Source organism: Micromys minutus (genome assembly GCF_963924665.1).
Source record: "Micromys minutus genome assembly, chromosome: 3".
NCBI classification, from domain to species: Eukaryota; Metazoa; Chordata; class Mammalia; order Rodentia; family Muridae; genus Micromys; species Micromys minutus.
In genome coordinates this window covers 67112501-67134034 of record NC_137972.1, presented here as the reverse complement: position 1 = coordinate 67134034, position 21534 = coordinate 67112501, and the positions used below count along the sequence as shown (strand labels likewise).

General features: G+C 44.8%; 1 protein-coding gene across 1 annotated transcript in view; it reads left to right on the top strand.

The window, feature by feature from the left end:
* TJP1 (tight junction protein 1) overlaps positions 1-21534 on the top strand; it is a gene marked incomplete at both ends in the record, with an annotated part of 220554 nt that overhangs the window by 14188 nt on the left and 184832 nt on the right. Inside the window, one exon of the mRNA XM_080914831.1 lies at positions 671-803. Within this exon, the coding sequence (XP_080770957.1) occupies positions 671-803 (133 nt within the window). The remainder of the gene's footprint in view (positions 1-670; positions 804-21534) is intronic.

Here is a 21534-nt window from a genome sequence, read left to right as displayed (position 1 = left end):
GTGTAGGTCCTAGGATGCATTCTGTGGACACTCATTTATATATATATATATAATTTTAATATATATAATATATAATATTATAATATTATATATTAATTTAATATATAATATATATATATATATATATATATATATATATATATATATATATATATTTGCTGTTTTTTAAAATTTGTTGTTCTGACCCCATGATCATGCTGAGTTAAGTACTGACTGTCCTGTTCACACCGGTAAGGTATGGTTAAATAAGTTCATGTTCATGCTTAACAACAGCCTGCTAAGTGTCGTCAGTGTGTGTGCACAGTGACAGCTGACTTGTCCCAGATGTGCCAGGCACTGGACTCAGTGTTCCATAAATCACTGCCCAGAGGGGAGCAGATGTCTGAGAGTTCCCCAGGAAGCATCAGCCTGCACTGAACTGGTTCTGTAACCAAAGGGTGCTTACAGTGTCCACTTTTCCTGACTCTTAATTCTGAAATGTTTGAACTCTTGTGGAGGAAAATCTCTAAACGAGTTAGCTGCTAAGAAAAGGTTTAGGTATAGGATTTGATAGAATGTGAATCTTTGAAAGAAAAAAAAAAACAGTGTCTGGCATTTCCATGAAAACCTGCAAGTAGACTTGCACTCTCCTGTAAACCTGTTTCTTTAAGCGTCTCCCCCTTTCTTGCAGGGTAACTCCATCCTCCGAAAACCCCCATGGTGCTACTTCCAATGTGAGCCAAGGAAAACCTTCTCTAAGACGAATTAAAGGGAGACTACATCGCAGCAAAAGTCTTGACAGTATTGACTTCTGTGAACTCACTGTGAGTGGACCGGCCAGGCTTTTCTTATCTTTCCAGAAATATGAAACAGTTTGTGGTTGTATTTTTCTGACAAATGCAGCAAGCTTGTTCTGTGCCGACTCGCTCTGTGAATGGTATACCTGCCAAGTTGCCCATGAAAATGCTTCCTAACTAGTACCAGTCTGATACCTTTAGAGTGGACGGTTCATAATGAAGATCACTCTGCAAAGAGGAAAGCCCTGAACGTTCCAGAAAAACAAATACATAAATTGAGGGGGAGGGGGAGATGGCTCAATGGTTACCGTGCTACCACCAAGCCTGAAGACTGGGCTTCAGATTCTAGAACTCATGTAAATGTGCCGTCATTTCAGCCTCAGATGGACAGGTGATCCCAGAGCGTGCAGAGTAGTGTGGCCAACCACATCAGCGAGCTCTGGGCTTGATTTAGAGAGTCTGCCTTACTGAATGAAGATGAAGAGTAATTGAGCATGACTCTTGGGTAAACCCTGGCCCTATGTGTTCATGCCTACTCACACAGATGAGTCCACACAAATGCAGAACACACATACACACACACAAACACACACACACACACACACACACAGAGAGAGAGAGAGAGAGAGAGAGAGAGAGAGAGGAAAAAATCAGATAGATTGTTGATGTAAATTTCTATGACAGTCAAGTTCATGTTTCATTAATTGGTAATGTGAGCATCTAATTAAATCTAAGCACCAAATTTCCTAATAGAGGCAGACATGAGTCCTGGCTCGGTTCATAGTGGTGCCTTCTGTCTCAAGGGACCAGCACGAATGATCACTCCTTCCCAGGCACACGACACGATTTCACCTGATAAATTCCCATGTGGTTTGGGAGGAGCACTGGCGTTTTTTTTTTTTTTTTGGTCCTATTCAACTCAAAGTGATGCTGCAGACAAAGAGAATGCTAGAATATTCTATGTCACATCACAGCAAAGGGAATGCTAGAATATTCTATACCACAGGACTCGTTGGCAGGCTCATGAGTAATTAGGAGTGTAATAGTTCTCTTCCTCTTGAGTTCTGATCAGGAAAGTTCCCAATCATAAAATGTTATTCTATGAACTACATCGAAATGGAAATAGAGTTTAGCCTGTGACACTAAACCGTGTTCTGGGGGACATGGCATTTGTGTCTCTTTATCGTTGATGGGAACAGAGAACTCCGTAAACATCAGCAAGTGCATTTATTTTTGAACTTTCGAAATGTGTTTAGTTTTAGTAACTATTTTATTAAAATATCGTTTTCTTTATTTTACTTAAAGCTGCTCACGCACGCCTTTTGTAACACAGGCGTAATAAGGTGAGATGAGGCTGGTTAGAAAACATTTATGCATGGCCGGAAACAACGCCTACGCTGTAACAGTGAGGGTGACTGTAAAATAAGTGTGCTTTAGCATGGAGAGTTTCACCCTCCAGGGGGAAAAGTCACCACTCTGAGAAACGGATCTGAGCTACTTGCTGGTGTTTAAGATAGAAACTGAGACGGTAGTGGCTCTTTGTGTGGCGTTCAGCATCCTTGCTGCCTGGATGTGATTTTAGCGGACGCAGCTGGTACACAGTAAACTGTGTTTCCTTGCTGAAGCAACCGTTCTGGTATCGAAAGAGGCTCTTCCCTTAAATGTGAAGGTGTTGGGGAGGATTCCTGACATTGTTCATTACTTCACTGACACACTTGGGGGTCAGTGTGGGTTGGGTTAGGTGGTTTGGAATGGTTTGGGATCTTGACATATTTACATATCTATAATGAAATATTCTGGGAATTGGCCCCAAGTCTAAAAACATCATTTATTTGTGCTTCATAAACATTTTTACACATGATTTGAAGATGCTTGTATTTAATGATGTAGTGGATTTACATTTTGGTTATAACTTGTCCTTTCGAGTTCAGATTTGAGGTTCACACCCTAGGACAGCAGTTCTCACCCTGTGGGGTCCAAATGACTTTGGCAAACCGCTGTCCAAAAAACATCTACATTACAGTTCATGCTGTAGCAAAATTACAGTTATGAAGTAGCAATGATAATAAATTTATGGTGGGGATATCTGCACAACACACGGAACTGTTTTAAAGGGCCGCAGCCTTAGTAAGGTTGAGAAACCACTGCCTTAGAACCTGATGTCACTGTTCAGAAAGTTTCCAGCTCTCATGTTGGGAATATTTCCCACAAATAGAGATGCATGTTTAATAGATCAGGAAAACCAGGCTCGAATATAGTTACCTTTTTCCCTGTGATTATTAATGAGGTTTTTAAATTGCTAATAATTCGCCTCTTGCCTCGATCCAGCCATAATCTGGCTGATGAGCAAGAAAGGAGAAGACGGCACCATCCTGAGTGATTGCCTTCCGCAAGTTCATCTCCTTCTTTTGCAAAGTCTTTGCTTCAGGATTTCACCTTAGAGGTGAAAGGTCAGTGCCCCCTGGAAGGGCAGGCACTATAGCACTGTTACAAAGCCAGAAATGGCTGCCCGGAGAGCAGTATGGTGTGTGCTCTTGGCTTTGTGTTTCTTCCTTCGCCCTGAAGAATGATGGACTCTGGCCCACTCTGTTCCTTCCCTCTTTTTACTTGTGGGAATATAGTTACAAAGTCTTGTGACTGTAACCAATGGGAATCTTAAATTTCTTTCTTTCCATCCTCATAATGAGGAGTGATATAGTTATTTAACTCTTTGAGCATGTGCAGATTGTTACATGTTTTATACTAAATGTGTCCCAATTGTAGAAAAACAAAACAAAACAAAAGAACCCAAGAGTTTAGTAATTTGGCTACATCCACTTTCTATCATAAGACTTGAAACTTAATACTGTAATGTCTAATTACATAGAATCTTTAGCATAGAGGTGAAATATAACTGTCCCCACACAACTGTGGGCAGCTCAACAGGTTGGAAAGTGTCTCTTATAGGCTAGTCTGAGCCTCTTCTAGGCAGCTGTCCTGTCTGAGAGTGTCTCTTACAGTCTTTATCTCTTACCTATGCTTGAGGAAATAGGAGCTTACTGAACCTGGTAAGTTTTAGGGACTTCCTGAAGCTGTAGAGTTGTTTATGTCCAGAGAACTTGATGGAGCTCCTGTGGGATAGACTGTTTTAACCTACCCTTAGCACATCCCTTCTAAACTTCCCTCCCAGGTAGAAACCTTTGTTGCAGAGGAAGCTGCTAACTGACTCTGAGCCTCATAGCCTTAAGGGAGGGTGCCTGGTAAAGGCCTCTGAGAGCGTCTGCTGAATAGGAAAAGAAAAGCCTTATTCTGGGAAATAGTTATAGGTGTCTCATTAGCAGTGTTCTAATTCACAAAAGCTAACAGTTTCGCTTTTATTAAACACCATCTTTAAGATCTATATAAATACTAAATACATGACTTACTATGCCTACTACTGAGATTAAACATAAGCTGGCTATGGTAGTGCATATCTTTAATTCAAGCAATCAGAAGATAGAGGTAGGAGGATTTCTGAGTTCTAGACTAGTCTGGTATGTAGAGCAATCCAGGACAGCCAGGACTACACAAAGAAACCCAGTCCAAAAAAAAAAAAAAAAAAAAAAAAAACCAGACAAAAGAAAAATTAGGTTCATAAGCTACCATATTTTTACACTTGACTTTTAACTTTTCCAAATTTGTCTAAGGAAGAATTACATCTTAACAGTGCCTGGAAAACACATTGAGTGTAGCTAGCCGGAGAGCCCTATCATGGAAGCCTCAAGGTCCGGTTCCTGGCCCAGAAGCCTTGGGATCCAGCTGAGAGCTGGCCTTCTTCCCAGACTCTGATTGGTGCCATTTCAGTCCTGGGGAGAAGCAATTGTTTCGGTTTTCTCTGTGGGGATTAAATGGGATTGGCATTCTAGCTCCTTCTGTAGCCCTGTGGCAGAATGGATGATTGTCATGGCGCACCGAGGGGCCTGGACTTCGCCCAGTCTTTCTGGTTCTTGACACTGTGTCCAGAGATACTCGATAAAATCGTGCCAGGCCAGGCTGGAGCTGAACAAGTTTATTCTGTAGATGTCTTTTCCTGGAAGATCTAAACCTTCTTCAACATTTAATGCTACGTGGGTCTTTTTTACCCCCTTAGGGATGCTAGAGTGATAAATAGCCCTCTTCTCTGTATATTTGCTTTCCTCTAAGTCAGCCAACTGTGAGTCAGAGGTATTGGGGGGGGGGGTAAAAAAAAACACTTGTGCTAAAGATGTGCCCTTTCTTTTATTTTTATTTAATTTATTTATTTATTTTGAGATAAGGTCTTACTATACAACCTTAGATAGCCTGTAACTTTGTATACTAGGCTAGTCTCAAACTCATAAAGATCCCACTGAAAGGCATTTTCTCAATTAGTGATCAGTGGGGGAGGGCCCAGCCCATTGTGGGTGATACCATCCCTGGGCTGGTGGTTTTTAAGTTCTATAAGAAAGTAAGGTGAGCAAGCCAATGGGGAGCAAGCCAGTAAAGAGCACTCTTTCAGGGCCTCTGCATCAGCTCCTGACTCTGGGTTCCTGCCCTGTGTAAGTTTCTGTCCTGACTTCCTTCTCTGGTGAACAGCAATGTGAACGTAGAAGCCAAATAAACTCTCTCCTCCCCAACTTGCTTTATTGTCGTAGTGTTTTGTGGAAACAATGGAAACCCTAACTAAAAGAGTATGAGAGCAGGGACAGAGCTGTTTGGTAATCAAAGGAGCAGAGTAGGTTGTCATGGCCGTGGTGGAGGTACAGAAAGAAGTGTTGATGGTAGACAGGGCCATAGGTGGTAAGGAAGGTGGTTGATATAGAGTGTTGGATTGGTGAATTTGAAAGTGGCAGGGGGTGTGTCTTGGTGTGGGTGGGAATAGAAGAGGCAATGGTGGGAATCGAGGCTGTAGACACATTGGTAGAGAAGGTGGCTGATGTGGTGGCGGTTGGTAGTGCACGTGGAGTGCTTTGGTGGAGGAGGTGGTGAGCGTGGATGCCTTGATGCTCAGAGTGCTGCGATGAGCATGCGCTGTTGGCGATGGGGGTGGAGGTAGTGGTGGTGTTGGATGTAGAGCACGTTGCTGTTGTTCATGGCAAAGATGGAGTTGGAGCGCTTTAGCGATGAAAGAGGTGGAGGTAACAGGGGCAGAGGTACTGGGTGTTTTGGCAATAGAAAAGGTGGAAGCGTTGGCGGCGGCGGTGATGGCGGCAGCGGTGATGGCGGCGGCAGTGATTGCAGCGGCGGTGATGGCGCTGGTGATGGCGCTGGTGATGGTGCCGGTGATGGCGGTGATAGCGGAGGAGGAGATGATGGACTGTATTGGTGGTGTAAGAAGTAGAAGTGGTAGGAGAGAGGTGGGTGGTGAAGGTAGTAAAGGGAGAGTACCCTGGTGATGGGGAAGATGGTGGAGATGGAGGTGGTAGAGGCCAGAGAGGTAGGGTAGCATTTCTGGGGCTGGCAGCGGGTGTAGTAGAGGCGATTGGAGCAGCTTTTGTCCTCACCGTGGACTAGGCATCTCACATTTTTAGATAGTGAGAGCACCCCTGCTTCCAAGTAGCAGAACACTGACTCAAGCCTTCTCATAAAAGGGGAAGACCGCAATCGGTATCACACCACTTGGTGACAGAGATGCATTTCTAAGGCCTCTGCATATGTGTAGATCCATGTCACTGTGGGCATGACTCTCCCACAGGAGTCAGAAATCATGAGCCAGCAGCGTTGACAGGTCTTCAGTAGTACAGATAGATGGTTCACTCTTTCTGCCAGGTAGAAATTAGGATGTTCTTGATCCTTTTAATCTGCAAAGATCTTATAATTTCAAGTCCACCCACAGCTTTATCCAAATTTTATATTGCATGAGCAAGTTTGAGGTATATAAATGAAATTGTGTGCCAAATGTGACCAGACTGGGTTCGGTTTAAAAAGTATGGCTGTGCTTTGGGGGAATTGTGGCCAGGTGACTCTACTACAAGAGGTCACAATGACTGCCGTTGTCTTTCCCTTAGCTCTGTGAGCACATCTGTCTGGGACAGATTGGTCCCAAATCTTCCCTCATCCCTGGGTGTCCTTGTCATCCAAGCTTCCAGTGTCTAGTGTCTGTGTACACTTTCCTCCACAGTCTCCAAGACAGATAACATCAAGTGTCATAAAACCAGACTGCTTTGTAGTAGCTGATGTGGTGTTAAGGGTTCGGTAGAGCTCACTCTGTCAATGTTTGCCCATCAAAGGAGATGTAGTTAAATTACTAAGTGGCCTCGTGGCAATAGGCCCGGAGGCACTGAGAGTGGAAATGACGGTCAGCTGTTTGAAAAATGACATTGACTTGTTTACCTGTGATGGGGGCGGGGTGCGCACACCACAGTGCCCCAGTTGACGCCACAGCTCAACTTGAAGAAGTCAGCTCCCTCCTTCCACCATGTGATTCAGGGATTGAAGTCTTGTCATCGGGCTTGGTGACCAGCTCCATTTCTGCTGAGCCATCTCGCCGTCCTCAGCGGTCCTCTCTGCACTGCCCTTCATGTCTTGACCATCTGGAAGAACCCTCCCTGTGTCTGCACAGTATGCCTCAGCAGAAGCACCCCAGGGGCTGGTGCACTTCTTGGGAGGTCAGGAGCATGTGAACCCCTGCATCCATCGGACAGTTGTCCCTGCGCTGGGCTGGATATTTCATGTCTGCTCCCTCTCTCCCCTCAGTTCCCCCAGCTTCCTATGCTAACTAAAGACAATTTCATAGAGAGAGCGTCTTAAAGCTGTGGTTCTCGACCTTCCTAATGCTGCAACCCTTTAATACAGTTCCTCATGGTGTGCTGACCCTAACCATACAATTATTTCATTGCTACTTCATAACTCTAATTTTGATACTATCATGAATCATAAATACACAGGATATCTGAGGTGTGATCCCACAAAGGGGTCATGACCCCCAGGTTGGGAACTGCTGCTCTAGGACCAGTGTGGTTTCCTACTCAAATCCCAGCCTCCAAGATACACCGTTGCCTCAGTGACCCCTCCTGATGTGCTTTTCAAGTTGTGGCTTTGTCTCCATTTCTTTCTGCTACCACTGTGTGTGAAAGGAAAGATTCCCTCATCCTTGTATCTTACCTTCCTCTATGAGTATATGTGTGTGCATATACATATATACCTGTGTATATGTACATATATTTGTATATACACACACATACACAGATGTATATAATTTGATTAACTTTTATTTTGTGAATGTGTGTAAGGGTGTGTATATTTGCCTGTGTGTGTGTTTGAGAGAACAAGAGAGAGAGCATTGTGTACCTGTAACTATGTACATGTGTGCACCCGTGTGAGTGTATGTGTATATATGTATGTGTGTGTTTGAAAAAACAAGAGAGATCATGTGTGCACCTGTGTGTATGTGTGTATATGCATGTATGTGTGTATGTGAGTGTGTGTATGTGTGTTTGAGAGAAAAAGAGACATCATGTGTGTACCTGTGTGTGTGTGTATGTGTGTGTTTGAGAGAAAAAGAGACATCATGTGTGTACCTGTGTGTGTGTGTATGTGTGTGTTTGAGAGAAAAAGAGAGATCATGTATGTACCTGTGTGTGTGTATGTGTGTGTTTGAGAGAAAAAGAGAGATCATGTGTTTACCTGTATGTGTGTGTGTGTGTATGCCTGTGACCAAGCCAGCTCAGTCTGCCAACAGGTTCTCCAGTGCAGGAGTGAGGATTAAAATGAAAAGACAATTAGACAACATTAAAATGTGACTCCAGCCAGTTCTGAGGCTGAAGCAGGTTTATTATTTTCCAATCTGCTTTTATACCACTTTATTTACATGCAGAATAATAAGATCAGTTCTGGATCAAGGAACAAGCAAGGCAATAAACAAAATCCTATAAACACCTTTCTAGGGGCTAAGCAGGACAATCAAAACTAAAGGGCTGCCATATATGCTTCTGCTGAGCCTGCTCTGAGCTTTGCATGAACTCAAATGCAAATGTTCGTTGTCTTAGTCGGGGTTTCTATTCCTGCACAAAACATCATTACCAAGAAGCAAGTTGTGGAGAAAAAGGTTTATTCAGCTTACACTTCCACATTGCTGTTCATCACTAAAGGGAGTCAGGACTGGAACTCAAGCAGGTCAGGAAGCAGGAGCTGATGCAGAGGCCATGGAGGGATGTTACTTACTGGCTTGCTCCCCCTGGCTTGCTCAGCCTGCTTTCTTATAGAACCCAGGTCTACCAGCCCACGGATGGCACCACCCACAATGGGCTGGGCCCTCTCCTCCTCCCCCACTAGTTGAGAAAATGCCTTACAGCTGAATCTCATAGAGGGACTTTCTCAACTGAGGCTCCTTTCTCTGTGATAACTCCAGCTTGTGTCAAGTTGACACAAAACCAGCCAGTACATTCTGGGCCTGTTTCCTGAGTCCAGGCCTAGAGTCAGATTCCCACCTTGAGCTTACTTATTTTGTCCTGGTGATGTCAAATTCCCCCGCCAAGTAGGCCGAGTGTAGAAGTAAAGCCTCGAATGGCTCTCCACATACCTGTGTGTGTTGTACCTGTGTGCACCTGTGTGAGTGTTTGTGTATATGTGTGTGCATTTCAGAGAACAAGAGAGAGTGTGTGCACCTGTGCATGTGCTGTGTGGTGAGTGTGTACACCTGTGTGAGCCTATGTGCATATGCACTCAATGGCCTTACATCCTTATTAATACTCTATCGAACCTCAGAACCCCTTTCTAGCTCTCTTTCCTTCCTGGTAAGATTCCAGGAGTGAGGAACCTGACCCTCACTTTCCTTAGATACTCTCATGTCACCTGGTGTACCTCTGCTCACTGTAACCAGCCTCCCAGTCACTCCTACTCTAACCACCAGGGCCAGTGTCCTGTGTCACACACACACTGCATTTCGTGCAGTTCACGTGCCTCACGTGGCTCGGGAAGGATATTAGACAAGAGAAGAGTTCGTGCAGAATGGGAGAATATGTTCATGTCTTCACATAGAAGAGCTTGAAGGCCTGAGGTCTGGAGCACTTTTCTCTAGATTTTCCTCCTGGCTGTGCCTCTGTGGAATTTAACAAACAGGTTTGAGTATTCATCATTTCAGAAGCTTGTCAGGGGACTATCCACTGACAACTCTGGGATACAAGTTTCTGCCTTGTACGAATTCATACACCCAGTGGAAGTCCCGCCTGGGCACACGCGCTGTTGCAGTGCGTGGTCATGCATTGGAGTTTCAAGTGTCAGGAGAGCCTACATCTGGTCTTGGGGTATTTTGACTTTGCCTATGCCTCTCTTCATGTGTGCTGGGAATTGCTGAGCCCAGGGCGTGCTTACCCTACCAGTGCCTTGTACCCCCAGATCCTTGATCCTGCACTTGGAACACCAGTGGGAATTGATTAATGGTGAGGACAACTTCAAAGTGCTCTTTAATGATCACCAGATCACTGGATCCTCGGGTCACTGAATAATACCTAAAATGGAAGGATTGAGTTCACCTGAAAATAGACAAGCCCTGCATTGTTTTATGAGATTTCTGGAAGAAGTAAGAGCAGGCAAGCCTGAGAGAGGTGGGGGGAAGGGAGGGAGGGAGGGAGGGAGGGAGGGAGAGAGAGAGAGAGAGAGAGAGAGAGAGAGAGGTGGCATATGGTTCAATAGCTGGAGAAACAGAGTGACAGTTGCTGACACTTCATGTCTAAGTCTGGATTTTGAATTCAGACCAGCAAAAGAATAAAATTTTCATGACATGTTTGCCACCTTCAGATCTTGATCCAAGACGGTGGGCTTTGTAAAACAAAATGGCAGCCAACAGAGAGAATTCACAGGACTAAAACTATAACCCACAAACATCACTGGTGGTAAAATAATTTATTTCTCTAAAAGGAAGAGTTGATCTGAGTGAAGATAATTTTCAAAAAAAAATCCAGTATGGAGGAAAAAGCTCAAGAAGAGTTTTATGCATTTACAGAAAAGCAGATGAAAACTTATGTTGGTTTTAGGAAATATTTTTTTTCTAAGAAATGACCTGGGTTAGTATGATTTTGGTCCTTATATTTGCAGCTATAAAATACTCAGAGCTTCCCCAAAATCTGGTTAGTAATCACTCAGTAGAAATACAATATTTAGGTGAGCAATACCCGTTTCCTAATTATTTTCAATTTTTGCATATAAACATTTCTTTTATCTGTTTTTTGAAAGTCTCACTATGTAGTCCTGGAAGTCCTGAAATTCTATGTGGATCAGCTGGTTTTAAATTCACAGAGATCCCCTGACTCTGACTCTAACTCTGCCTTTCAAGTGCTGGGACCAAAGGTGTGCACCACCACACCTGGCCCAAATATTTCTTTTAAATGCCTAAGGATAAAAATGTTAAGTGTTATTTTGTGTTCTTCATATGGTATTTAAAAAAAAAAAAAAAAAAAAAAAAAAAACATTGAGAGAGAGAGAGCGCACATATGCTTGCCACAGCCTGCGTGCCGGGGCAAATGGGGTAGTCAGAAGACAGCTTTTGAGAGTCGGTTCTCTGCTTCCACAGTGGCTTCCTGGGATAGAACTCAGGTTGTCAGCCTTGGCAGCGAGCACCTTGTCTTACTGTGTGTTAAAAGAGGCCAGTGCTTTTTAACTTGAAAAATACTCAAGTGATTTCTCTAATAGTACAATAATTAAAGAAAGGCTAAATACTCATGCTTGGCCAGCAATTCATATACCAACAGTCCTTCCTGTTAAGGAAAGTCTACTCCTTCAAGTTTTCTCCCTCACAAGCTCCATCCCCTGCTTTTGGCTTCCACAGTTCCCCTAAGAACTGTGGTTCCAGGTTTTGCCTGTGTCTTATCACAACTGGCTGTGAAGTTCTTTTCTTGTGGACTTATCGGTAACATGAGCTCCTTCAAGGCTGAGGCCGAGAGTCTTGCTCATCCCTGTCTCATTATTTTGCCCACATAGTTACTAAGAAGTGTTGACTGACCAAAAGACAGAGTATTCGTTTAGGAAAATAACTTGAGACTCTCGCTGAAGCTAGCTCACGTGGTCCTTGGGGGCCCCTTGTCCTAACTGGTCGGCCCTCCCTACTCCTGGTTCATTAAGCAAGCATTTGACCTGAAATGCTGTCCCTGTACTGGAACTGGAAATGGTGCTGGGGTGTGACTGTCAACCCTGGGAGCAGACCTGCACTCCTGGGGGGTAAAGGATCTACCAGGATCATCACGCCCATTCATTTCCAGCAAGAGAGGAGTCAGGGGGAGTTGGCGCTGTGTAGAACAAGAAGTCTGGCTATTTATGTAACTAGGAATTCCAGAGGCCAGTCTGATTGCAATTTGACAACTGGCCACCAGTTAGCAGATTTTTACCCGACATGGTCACTTTCTTCATTAAGCAGCTGCCTTCACCCAAGGTATTCCCAAGACAGCCAGCCTCTCCAAGACTTTTTCTAAAAGAGAAGCACTTCTAATATAGAGACTTTGAGAAATCCGTTCTTCTGAGACCCCTGTCTCAGTCCAGTGGGCTTTCTGGCTTACTTCTGTGGCTCAGAACTTTGTGTCTGTCCTGGACTGATGCCAACATCTCATACCTGTTTAGAATTCCTTTCCAACAGTAGCTGGTAGTGGGGGGGCGGGTTCATTGATTCTGATTTTTCTTTTAGGCTGGATTGTATTCGTTAGAATTGAATAGCTCCTGCTTAGAAATTAGTTCTTAATGAAATAAGAAGGAAGATTAAGATCTCAAAGAGGAGGCAGCTGGGATGTGGCTTTCTCACCTTGTATACCCTGAATCTCTCAGGGGAAGCAGGCCCTGGATGCTGTAGATTGTGAATGTCCCCTCAAAGGCTTTGTTCCTGGCCTGTGGCACTCTTAGCATGTGGTAGACCCTGTAGGAGCTGGGGCTTAGAGAACGTTATGTCTTCAGGGAGAGTGACCTTGAAGGGATATTTTGCTCCGGCCCCTTTCTGGATGGTTAGCCACCACAACGTAAAGAGACGTCCCTAACCACTCTCCTGTAGTGTACTGGGCTGCCACAGACCTGAAGCAACTGGAGACAAAGCATGAGCCACGGTCCAGTGCTTAGATTCAGTTTGCTCGCCTGTGCTGGAGAGCTTTACCTCCCCATTGCTCCAGCCGGCTTGACTGTCCCAGCCCCTGCATGTGAATTTAAGGCACCAGCCTCATAGCCAGAATACTATTGTTCTTGCTCTGCACAGTGCCAAAATACCAAGCCTGGCCTATTTTAGTTGAACAGGGGCTCCCATCCCACATCTCAGACACACCCCATCACCACCCGCTTGCCTGCCTTTGCATTGGTCACAGTCGCTCAGAGCGTAAACACGCGGTGTATAACAGTGGAAGTGGTGTGAGGTACTACAGGAGCTAACTGAGCATTCAGAGCTGCTCAGTGTAGACAGTGTCATACAAAAAATGGCAGCCGTGGAAGAGGATCGGAAGGTCACAGATGGCTTTACTGCGTTAAGAACTACAGAGATGCTTCTTGGACTGAGGGGACTGAGATGAGCTGGAAGCTGGAGTTGAGGATTGGCGCATACGGAGCTCTACGAAGATGCCCCGGGCTGGGTAGATGATGCCGGGGTGGGGGAGGGAGGAGGCAGGCAGCCCGCTGGGCCCCATCTTTCCCTCCAGCCACAGCAGTTCAGCTTTCTCTTCCGCTGGCTGATGAGACAGTTTTGTGAACTTCGGAGACTGACAGACGTCGGAAGCAGAGGGGCGGGGCTGAGGATGTGCACCGGGAGAACAGGAAGAAAATGGAGTGGAGAGTTCTGGAAGAAAGTGATCCGCAGAGACCTTGACCTCAGAATGGAGCCGGACAGAGGCAGCATGGGAGCAGCAGGCAAAAGGGAAGGCCATCTGGGGAGGCCGAGAAGCATTTTTTTTTCCCATAGAGAAGTTACAAATTTTTCCTTATAGTCACAGAACAGAGAGAGCTGACGCTGCTTCAGGATCTGCAAACTGACGCTATTCACGTCTGACTGTCTTACATTTCTGACATCTGTACCTGACTGTCCCTGAGGGGGCCACTCTGGTGACTGACTGGCTTCCTGGTGCTGAGTGGAGGGCGTGGGCTATCTGGAGGTGACTGACGGGGCTTGCTGAGCTAGCGGCTAGACTGGAGAAGGTTAAAAATATAGACAGAGGAGTGTCTTTGTGTCGTGGAATGAGTTAACTAATAGGGTATGTTGTTTTTCATCTGTAAACTTATCTCAGCAGCCAGCAAAACAGGAAAGGCAGAGCTATAGCTGGAGAGGAAGATGGGACTCAGAAGGCTGCCTGCATCCCCCTCCCCAATCATCCGCCAAGCCTGGAACATCTTTGGGGTGCTAGGAACTGAACCCAGGGCTTTGCACAATGCAAATGCTGAGCTATACACATCAGCCCTCGTAGGTTTATGTTTCAATACTAGCTCCTTGATGGAACTCTTTGGGAAGGATTAGGGGGTGTGGCCTTTTGGAGGAGGTATGTCACTGGGGGTAGGCTCACCGTATCCTCAAGTGTTGGAAGAGGCAAGAAAGGTTCCTTAAACCTGTTTATCAGGGCACTGATCCCATCCACGTGACTGACACTCTCCTGACCTGGTCACCTCCAAAGTCCTCACCTCCTTATGCTACCCACCCCTATCACTTTGGGGGTAGGATGTAGCCAGAATGTCATTTTTCCTGCCTTCAAATGTGACTCACTAGCATCGTGACCTGCTTTCAGCTGCAGTATACTGAGGGCCAGTTCTGGGGCCTTGTGAGTGAACCCTCAGGACATACTTTGGAAATGACTCCTGGTGGGGACAGTGTGGTGTCTGTAGACTCTCTAGGGTTGGGTAAGAGAGTGCCTTGAATTAAAACCAGAGAGTTTGCTAATAATCCAGAGGAGACAAACTCTGCCCCAAAAACAGATGATGGGGAGACTCCAGACTACAGAGTGGGTTCAAGGCAGAGAAAACAGCAAAGACCCCAAGTTCCCAGATGCCTCTTGGGCCGTCAGTACCAAGAGCAGTCATATTTAACATTTAATATTAGCTAATGGCTCTCATGCACCGAAGCAGCACACACACATGATACAGTTGTGGACAGGAAGGACACCATGTAAATTGTCCCTCACCATGGGCTAAGAACTTGACTGACTCCAGCTTTTTACTACAGCCCTATGGAGAGCCTTACTTAAGGGGTTGTAGAATCAAGCTGGTGTGTCTGCACTGCAGCAGATACCCAGGTTGTACATTCACATCACCCAGGATACGGAGCCTGGGAAAGATGCTTCTGCCGTGTAGCCTTATTTCTCAGCCTTTCAGCAGGCATCTGATGTGGTCATTGATGTGGGCCCCAAGGGCAGGCTGGCCTGCTGCACTGGCCTCTCAACCAGCCACAGGGGGGCAGCACCCTCTAGCGTGTGTGGTTCGGCTGTCTGCTGAAACGGTCTGGTCTAAGACACTTTATTTCCTTGCTGCTATCTCATTCATTATGGCTCTACTTGAATTCATGATAGGTGGACTTCGATGTAGACGTAAAAAATGGCGAACCTTTGTCCTTTTATGTTGCTGACAGCAGTGAGCGACTGGGATTGAAGCGACCCTGTGCTTGTCTGAAGGTGGACAGTAGACCAAGTACTGAGTGAAATGGGGGCAGTGACAGAGCATCAGTGACCCTGTTGGAGGGGTGAATCACTGCCATGCATCTTTGAAACCTCTGCTACTAGTAAAGGATCAGGCTCTTGTTTAGTTAAGTTCATGAACACTTATTTTCTCTGGAGGGGAAAAAGACATACGTACATGCATACATGCATGTGTGCACACCTGACTTTCAAACGATTTTATTTACTTTTTTTTTTGGTCTTTCAAAATTCATATTTGTGGACAGTGGACTCAGGTGCTTCTGGGTAAGGACAGATGTCTCCAGAAAGGGGGAACAGAGAATGCCCCAGAGAGGATTAAGTTAGAGGAAGCTGGGGAGGTGGCTTCACTAAGTAGAGATTATAAAGAGTGAGATTTCTGGGGCTGGAAAGATGGCTCAGGGGTTAAAACCACTGACTGCTCTTCCAGAGGTCATGAGTTCAAATCCCAGCAACCACATGGTGGCTCACAACCATCTGTAATGGGATCTGGAGCCCTCTTCTGGTGGGTCTGAAAAGAGCAACAGTTTACTCATACACATAAAATAAACAAATCATTTCTAAAAGTCAGTTGACTTTCTTTTTTACAAAAGAGTATCGGAAGAAACTTGAGGATAAAGCATCTTTGGGAGGAAAAGAGGTGGTTTGTAGAGGCAGCTAGAGGATGAAACGCTAGAGCAACTCAAGACATCTGCAAGCGTTGCTGTGGGTGTAAAGACAGAGGCTTCATCTCAGCGAAGAGCAGAAACATCTGTGGAATGTGGACCGATGCCTGTGAAGGGATTGTTTCATGACTTCATTTTTTCTGTTCTCTGAAGGCTTTGCTTTGATAGGACCTTAAAGGCTTCTGCACTTAATGCCCTAATTTATTTTAATGTACAGAAAGTTCACAGCCATTTCAGAAATTAACCGTGTTGGGTATTTTGAAATCCACTGTCAAATAAAAAGCCTTCTGCAAGCATTCCTTCCTCCCCTCACCTTCTCACACCCTGCTAATAACCAAGCTCGTAATTAGCTTTTGCCTGTAGCCCGAGTTTGTATTTGAAGTTGAAAACCACTTTTGAAGTTACAGATATTTCAGTTAATGGACTTTAGTTACGCATATGCTCAAGAAGGTAAATGCCTTTTTTAAAAAAATTATTGTTACTCATATATTTTAGATCCTTTTAAAAGAGCAATTGCAGCTAGAGATCACTCTGGTTTCCTCGGTTTATTGGGTTGGCGACACAAAAAGACGTTACTATTAGTGCTGTGATTTGGTGTCACTGAGGGCGGGGCCGACTCGTGATAGGACAAAGGGAATGTCTGGGTTAGATGTGGAGCAACTTGGAAGACCAAGGAGACCCCACCCTTGCCTCTCTGTTCCAGAGGAGCAACCTTAATATAAGTTACACAAAACACTGAATCACCATAGGCCGTGTGTAGTAGGATGTGTAGAAAGACTTGGGTTGGGCTGTCTCACCGTGATTTGTTTTGCTGTTAATTCTGTATCTGAAGCTAGCAAGTATGCACTTGACCTGGTAATGCAGAAGCTCAGTTTGTTACAGGAGACATTTACCCACCCTGTCTGCAAACGGACACTTAGAGGATCGACAATAGGATGTTTTAGAGTACACTAATATTCTGATTTTGAGAAAGCAAAGCCTTGCCAGACCCTTCTGTTGTGGTTAATAATTTTAAATTTGACTGGAGCATCAATCCTCAGCACTAGTCTTGGTCACCACAACACAGACATGAAGATGTTGATCTTTCTAGCAAGCCTTTGGATACTGCTAAGTGTGTATGGTAACTGAGTTTAGGTGAATTTTAACAGGCCCTAAAACTGAAGTTTCTGAATCTCCCCATTGCCCTGGGGGTTGTCCTGACCCTGTTAGCATGAAGTGTCCCTACTGAAATCTCAGGCTTTTCCTTCTGACTAGCATGTTCCCTTTAACCACCCACCCTGCCCTGCTTCCAGGACCTGTGTCATTGTCGTCTTTCCCAGAATCTTCCATCTTTCCAGGATTTTTCCAAACTGTTTGACTAAATTTCACTATCTTTTAAAATAGTCTTATGTGATTTCTCATCTTTCTCTCACTGGCTGGGCAGGACCGTCAGCCAGCAGCAAGCCTCTGGAATCTGTTGATCCCAAATACGCAAGAATAAAATCACTACCACAAATTCTGAGCCAAATTTGAAACAAACTTTATTGAATCCCAGCCAGGATGATGGACACTGCCCAGATCCATACCTGTGATTCCCAGATAATGGCCACAAGTTATGTAAATCAGGGACACATAAAGGCAAAGCCCACAAGGCTGCACACTTCCTGCCTTCCTCTATCCACTGGGGGCAGGCATACAGCCTGCCTAAGTGCCTCATGCGTACCCGTGATCAAGCACCATTAGTGCAGTTGGTGCAACCAACCTTGGTTCTTTTTATACTGACAATTTCTTTTTCTTTTTCTTTTTTTTTAAATGTTGACAAAAAATTTTCCTTTGGCCCTCTTTTCATGATGTACTTTTAAACAACATTTTCACAATCTTTTTACTTTGCATTTTATATCTATATGTAAAATACAGGTTTATTTTTTTTTACTGATTTTATTAGATATAATTTATTTACATTTCAAATGTTATCCCCTTTGCCGGATTCCCCTCCATAAACCCCCTATTCCCTCCCCCCCCCCGCCTCTATGAGGGTGTTCACCCACACATCCTCTCCCACTTCCCTGCCCTGACATTTCTCTATACTAAGGCATCAAGCCTTGGCAGGACCAAGGGCTTTTCCTCCCACTGATGCCCAACAAGGCCATCCTCTGCTACATGTGCAGCTGGAGCCCTGTGTACTTTTGGATAGTGGTTTAGTCCCTGGGAGCTCTGGTTGGTTGGTACTGTTGTTCTTACGGGGTTACAAACCCCTTCAACTCCTTCAATTCTTTCTCTACTCCATTAAGGACCTCGTTCTCAGTTCTATGATGAGCTGCTTCTGGTATAGCTGAAGACAGTGATAAAGACTGAAGACTCGTGTGCATAGAATTAAAGAAAAAAACTGAATAAGCAACCAACCTTGTTTACAGAAGTGAAAACACGTGGGTTGTCATCTTATATGAACGACAGCTCCCAGCATTCCAGGAAGTTGTTTATGTTCTTGGGCTTATAGCTTAGAAAGATTTTTGTGTGTTTGCTAGTTTGTTTTATAGATCTCTTAAAACAGTCATTTAATAGCTGGGTTATGGTGGCACATGCTCCTTTAATCCCAGCACTTGGGAGGCAGAGGTAGATAGATCTCTGAGTTCAAGGACAGCCAAGGCAGCCACGGCTATACAAAGGAACCCTGTCTCAAAACAAAACAAAACAAAACAAGACAAGACAGTAATGTAAACTTAAAACATAACTCTAGCCCTTACAGAATTATGTTGCAGCCTCCCGAACACTAGATTTCCAGGCACAAGCCACTGAGCTTTGACGTGGTTGAAGCTAATCTGAACTTAAGTCCTCACACCTGCACAGCCGGCTCTTTACCAGCCGAACCACTGTCCCAACCCCTGAATCTGACATCTTCCTGATGATGTGCTGGCCTACCTGCTGTCTGCCTTTTGCTTTTGTTGGAAAGAAGACTGGTAAATTCAGGCTGATCTTATACATTTGATCTTCCTATCTCTTACTTACCTCCCACCCCCACCCCGATTCCCCGGTGACACTTCCGGGTGACAGATGCATCTCATTTTGTATTGGCCCTTTTTTATGCCTTCTTCTCCCTATTTCTTCATAGGACTCTTTGTTAGTCCCTCCTCTTGAGATCTCCAGTATCCCTATTTTTCTCCAAGGTCTATGATAATATCTTTTCTTTGTTTCTAACTTTTTTTTTTGTAATAGGGTTTTCTACTGTCTCCCTGGCGCTGTCCTGGGCCAGGCTGTCCTGGAACTCTGAGATCTGCCTGCATTTCCCTCCTGAGTTCTGGGAATAAAGGCATGTACCACCACCACTGCTGGTTTATTTCTAAGATGGTCCTCAGCCTCACATTTAGTTATCACTCTTATTTCCCTTCCATAACCTCTTGAGTATTAACTTTTTGTTCTAAGAATGACTCCAAGGTGAATATTTTTGGCCATTTTCACACACACCCCCACTTATATGTATAAATGTTTATGAGTTTATCACTGAAAGCAAAGTACAGAAAAACTCCCAAATGTTAAAAAGTGAAATAAAAAATAAAGAGGTTTTGTGTTTAAAAAATAATAATAAAACAAAACTGCTAGAGGTTGTGGAGGTAGGCGGTGGTGACACACACCTTTAATGCCACTCACGGGGGATCTCTTGAGTTTCAAGTCTGCTTGGTCTTCAAAGAGAGTTCCAGAACAGCCAGGGGTACACAGAAATCCTGTTCAAAAACAAAACAAAACAACAACAACAACAAAAACAAAAAAAAAAACTGTAAGAGGGCCTAAGGCTTCCTCAGCTATGCTATCTGGTCAAAAGTCCACTGCTGAAACAGTCTTAGGCCTCAGGGACAAACTTGATACTGTTAAATTGTCACCATGCCAAGTTTCCTTTTAAACACTTGTTTATACCCATAGACAGATGCTACTTCCAGTCCCAGTCAGAGACGTTTCTCTTCTCAGGGAAAGGTGAGAAATAAGACACACAGCTGCTCAGGATGCTGAGAGCAATCACTGAGTACTCAGCCCAAACAGGACATTTATACTATCAGCGCCAAGGCCCAGGGATTATCATAAAAGAGGGTGCAGAAAGACTGTAAGAGGTAGAAGTTAGGGAGAAATGCCGTTTAGTGCTGTGTTACCGGCCTAGCACAGCCAAACAAGGGACCTCCCAGCAAGTACGACTGCCCATCAGGGGCCTGCACAGGACTGGACATATTAGCAGTCAGTCAAGGATTGGGGCGGGGCTTGTGGACCTTCTCTGTTGAATGATTGGCTGCTAATGGCCGGGGGGGGGGTGGGGGGTGGGGAGAGACAGACATTGGGTTTAGTTGTGTACTCAACCGGACTCTAATGGATGGTTCCAAACCTGTGGTAGCACAAATGGCCGCTTAAAGTCAGGAGGTTCTCTGACCCAATTAAAGCAGACAAGAACCATGGAGACCTGAGCAATGAGCTGGAAGGGAGAAGGAGTGTGAAACAGGAGCGGGACGATTAGATGGGTGGGAGGGTGATCAGTGCACTTTACACTTGCACGCACACGATCATGAATAAACCCAGTTTTAAAAAAAAAACGGTGAAATTATTCAGAGATTGACTGTTGGTTGATAGGCGTTCCTTGCATTCTTGTGACTCTGCTGATGGCAATACGAATTACAAATATGTTTCTCCTTCTTGGTAGTTCATCTTTCACTTCCTGCATCTTGCTCCTTCTGGAGAAGGCGTAGGTGGTACAAGCTCTCATGGGCTCAGACTGTTCTTGAACTCATTCGGGAGCCAAAGATGAGCTGGAGCCACTGATCCTCTGCCTCTGCCTCCCTAGTGTTAGGATCACACGTGTCCCACACTTGGGATTTGTTGTTTTCCCTTTGAAAACCAGTTATCTTGATGTTTTATGGAAGGCTTCATGCTAACGTACATACCTTATCTGTCAAATGTCAATTTCTGTATAGGTGTGGGTCTGTTTATTCTTGGGTGGAAGCCCACGCTGTCTGGTCTTTCATAGTAAGCCATGTTTACTAGCCCTTAACAAATCCCGAGTTCTGGGAGGACTAATGCTTCCCAGTGTGCCTTGGCTCTCTCACCCTTTGACCTTCCTCCCAAGTCCTAAAGCCACTGTCAGATTCTTTACCTTACACAGACTCACCAGACGTTCAAGTGGGCTTACAATGAACAAAGAAGGTCAGGATGGGAATTTTTTTTTATGATTTGAACTCTAGTTACACAGAGATGCACCTTTTCTTCCGGTGCAATAAAGGTTTGTTTGATCTAACTGAACTTGCTATACTCACTGTTTTGATGGCTTGCATATTTGTTGTCTGGCTCTGCTGTGTGTAGACCCATAACTGCCGATCTAGTGGCCTCACAACTCTTCGTCAGACCACCTTTGCAAAACCCTATTTTCTCTTCTCGTCCGTCTCCCCGACCTTTCTGTCTCTTTCCCACACCATGAGCTTCAGTACTGTGCTGGGTAAAGGTGATGCTTACTTTGTCTGTGTGTTAGAGGGGCTGTTTTTAATGCTCTCTCGCCAAAATCACCAAGTGCTTTGTGCATAGCCTTGGCAG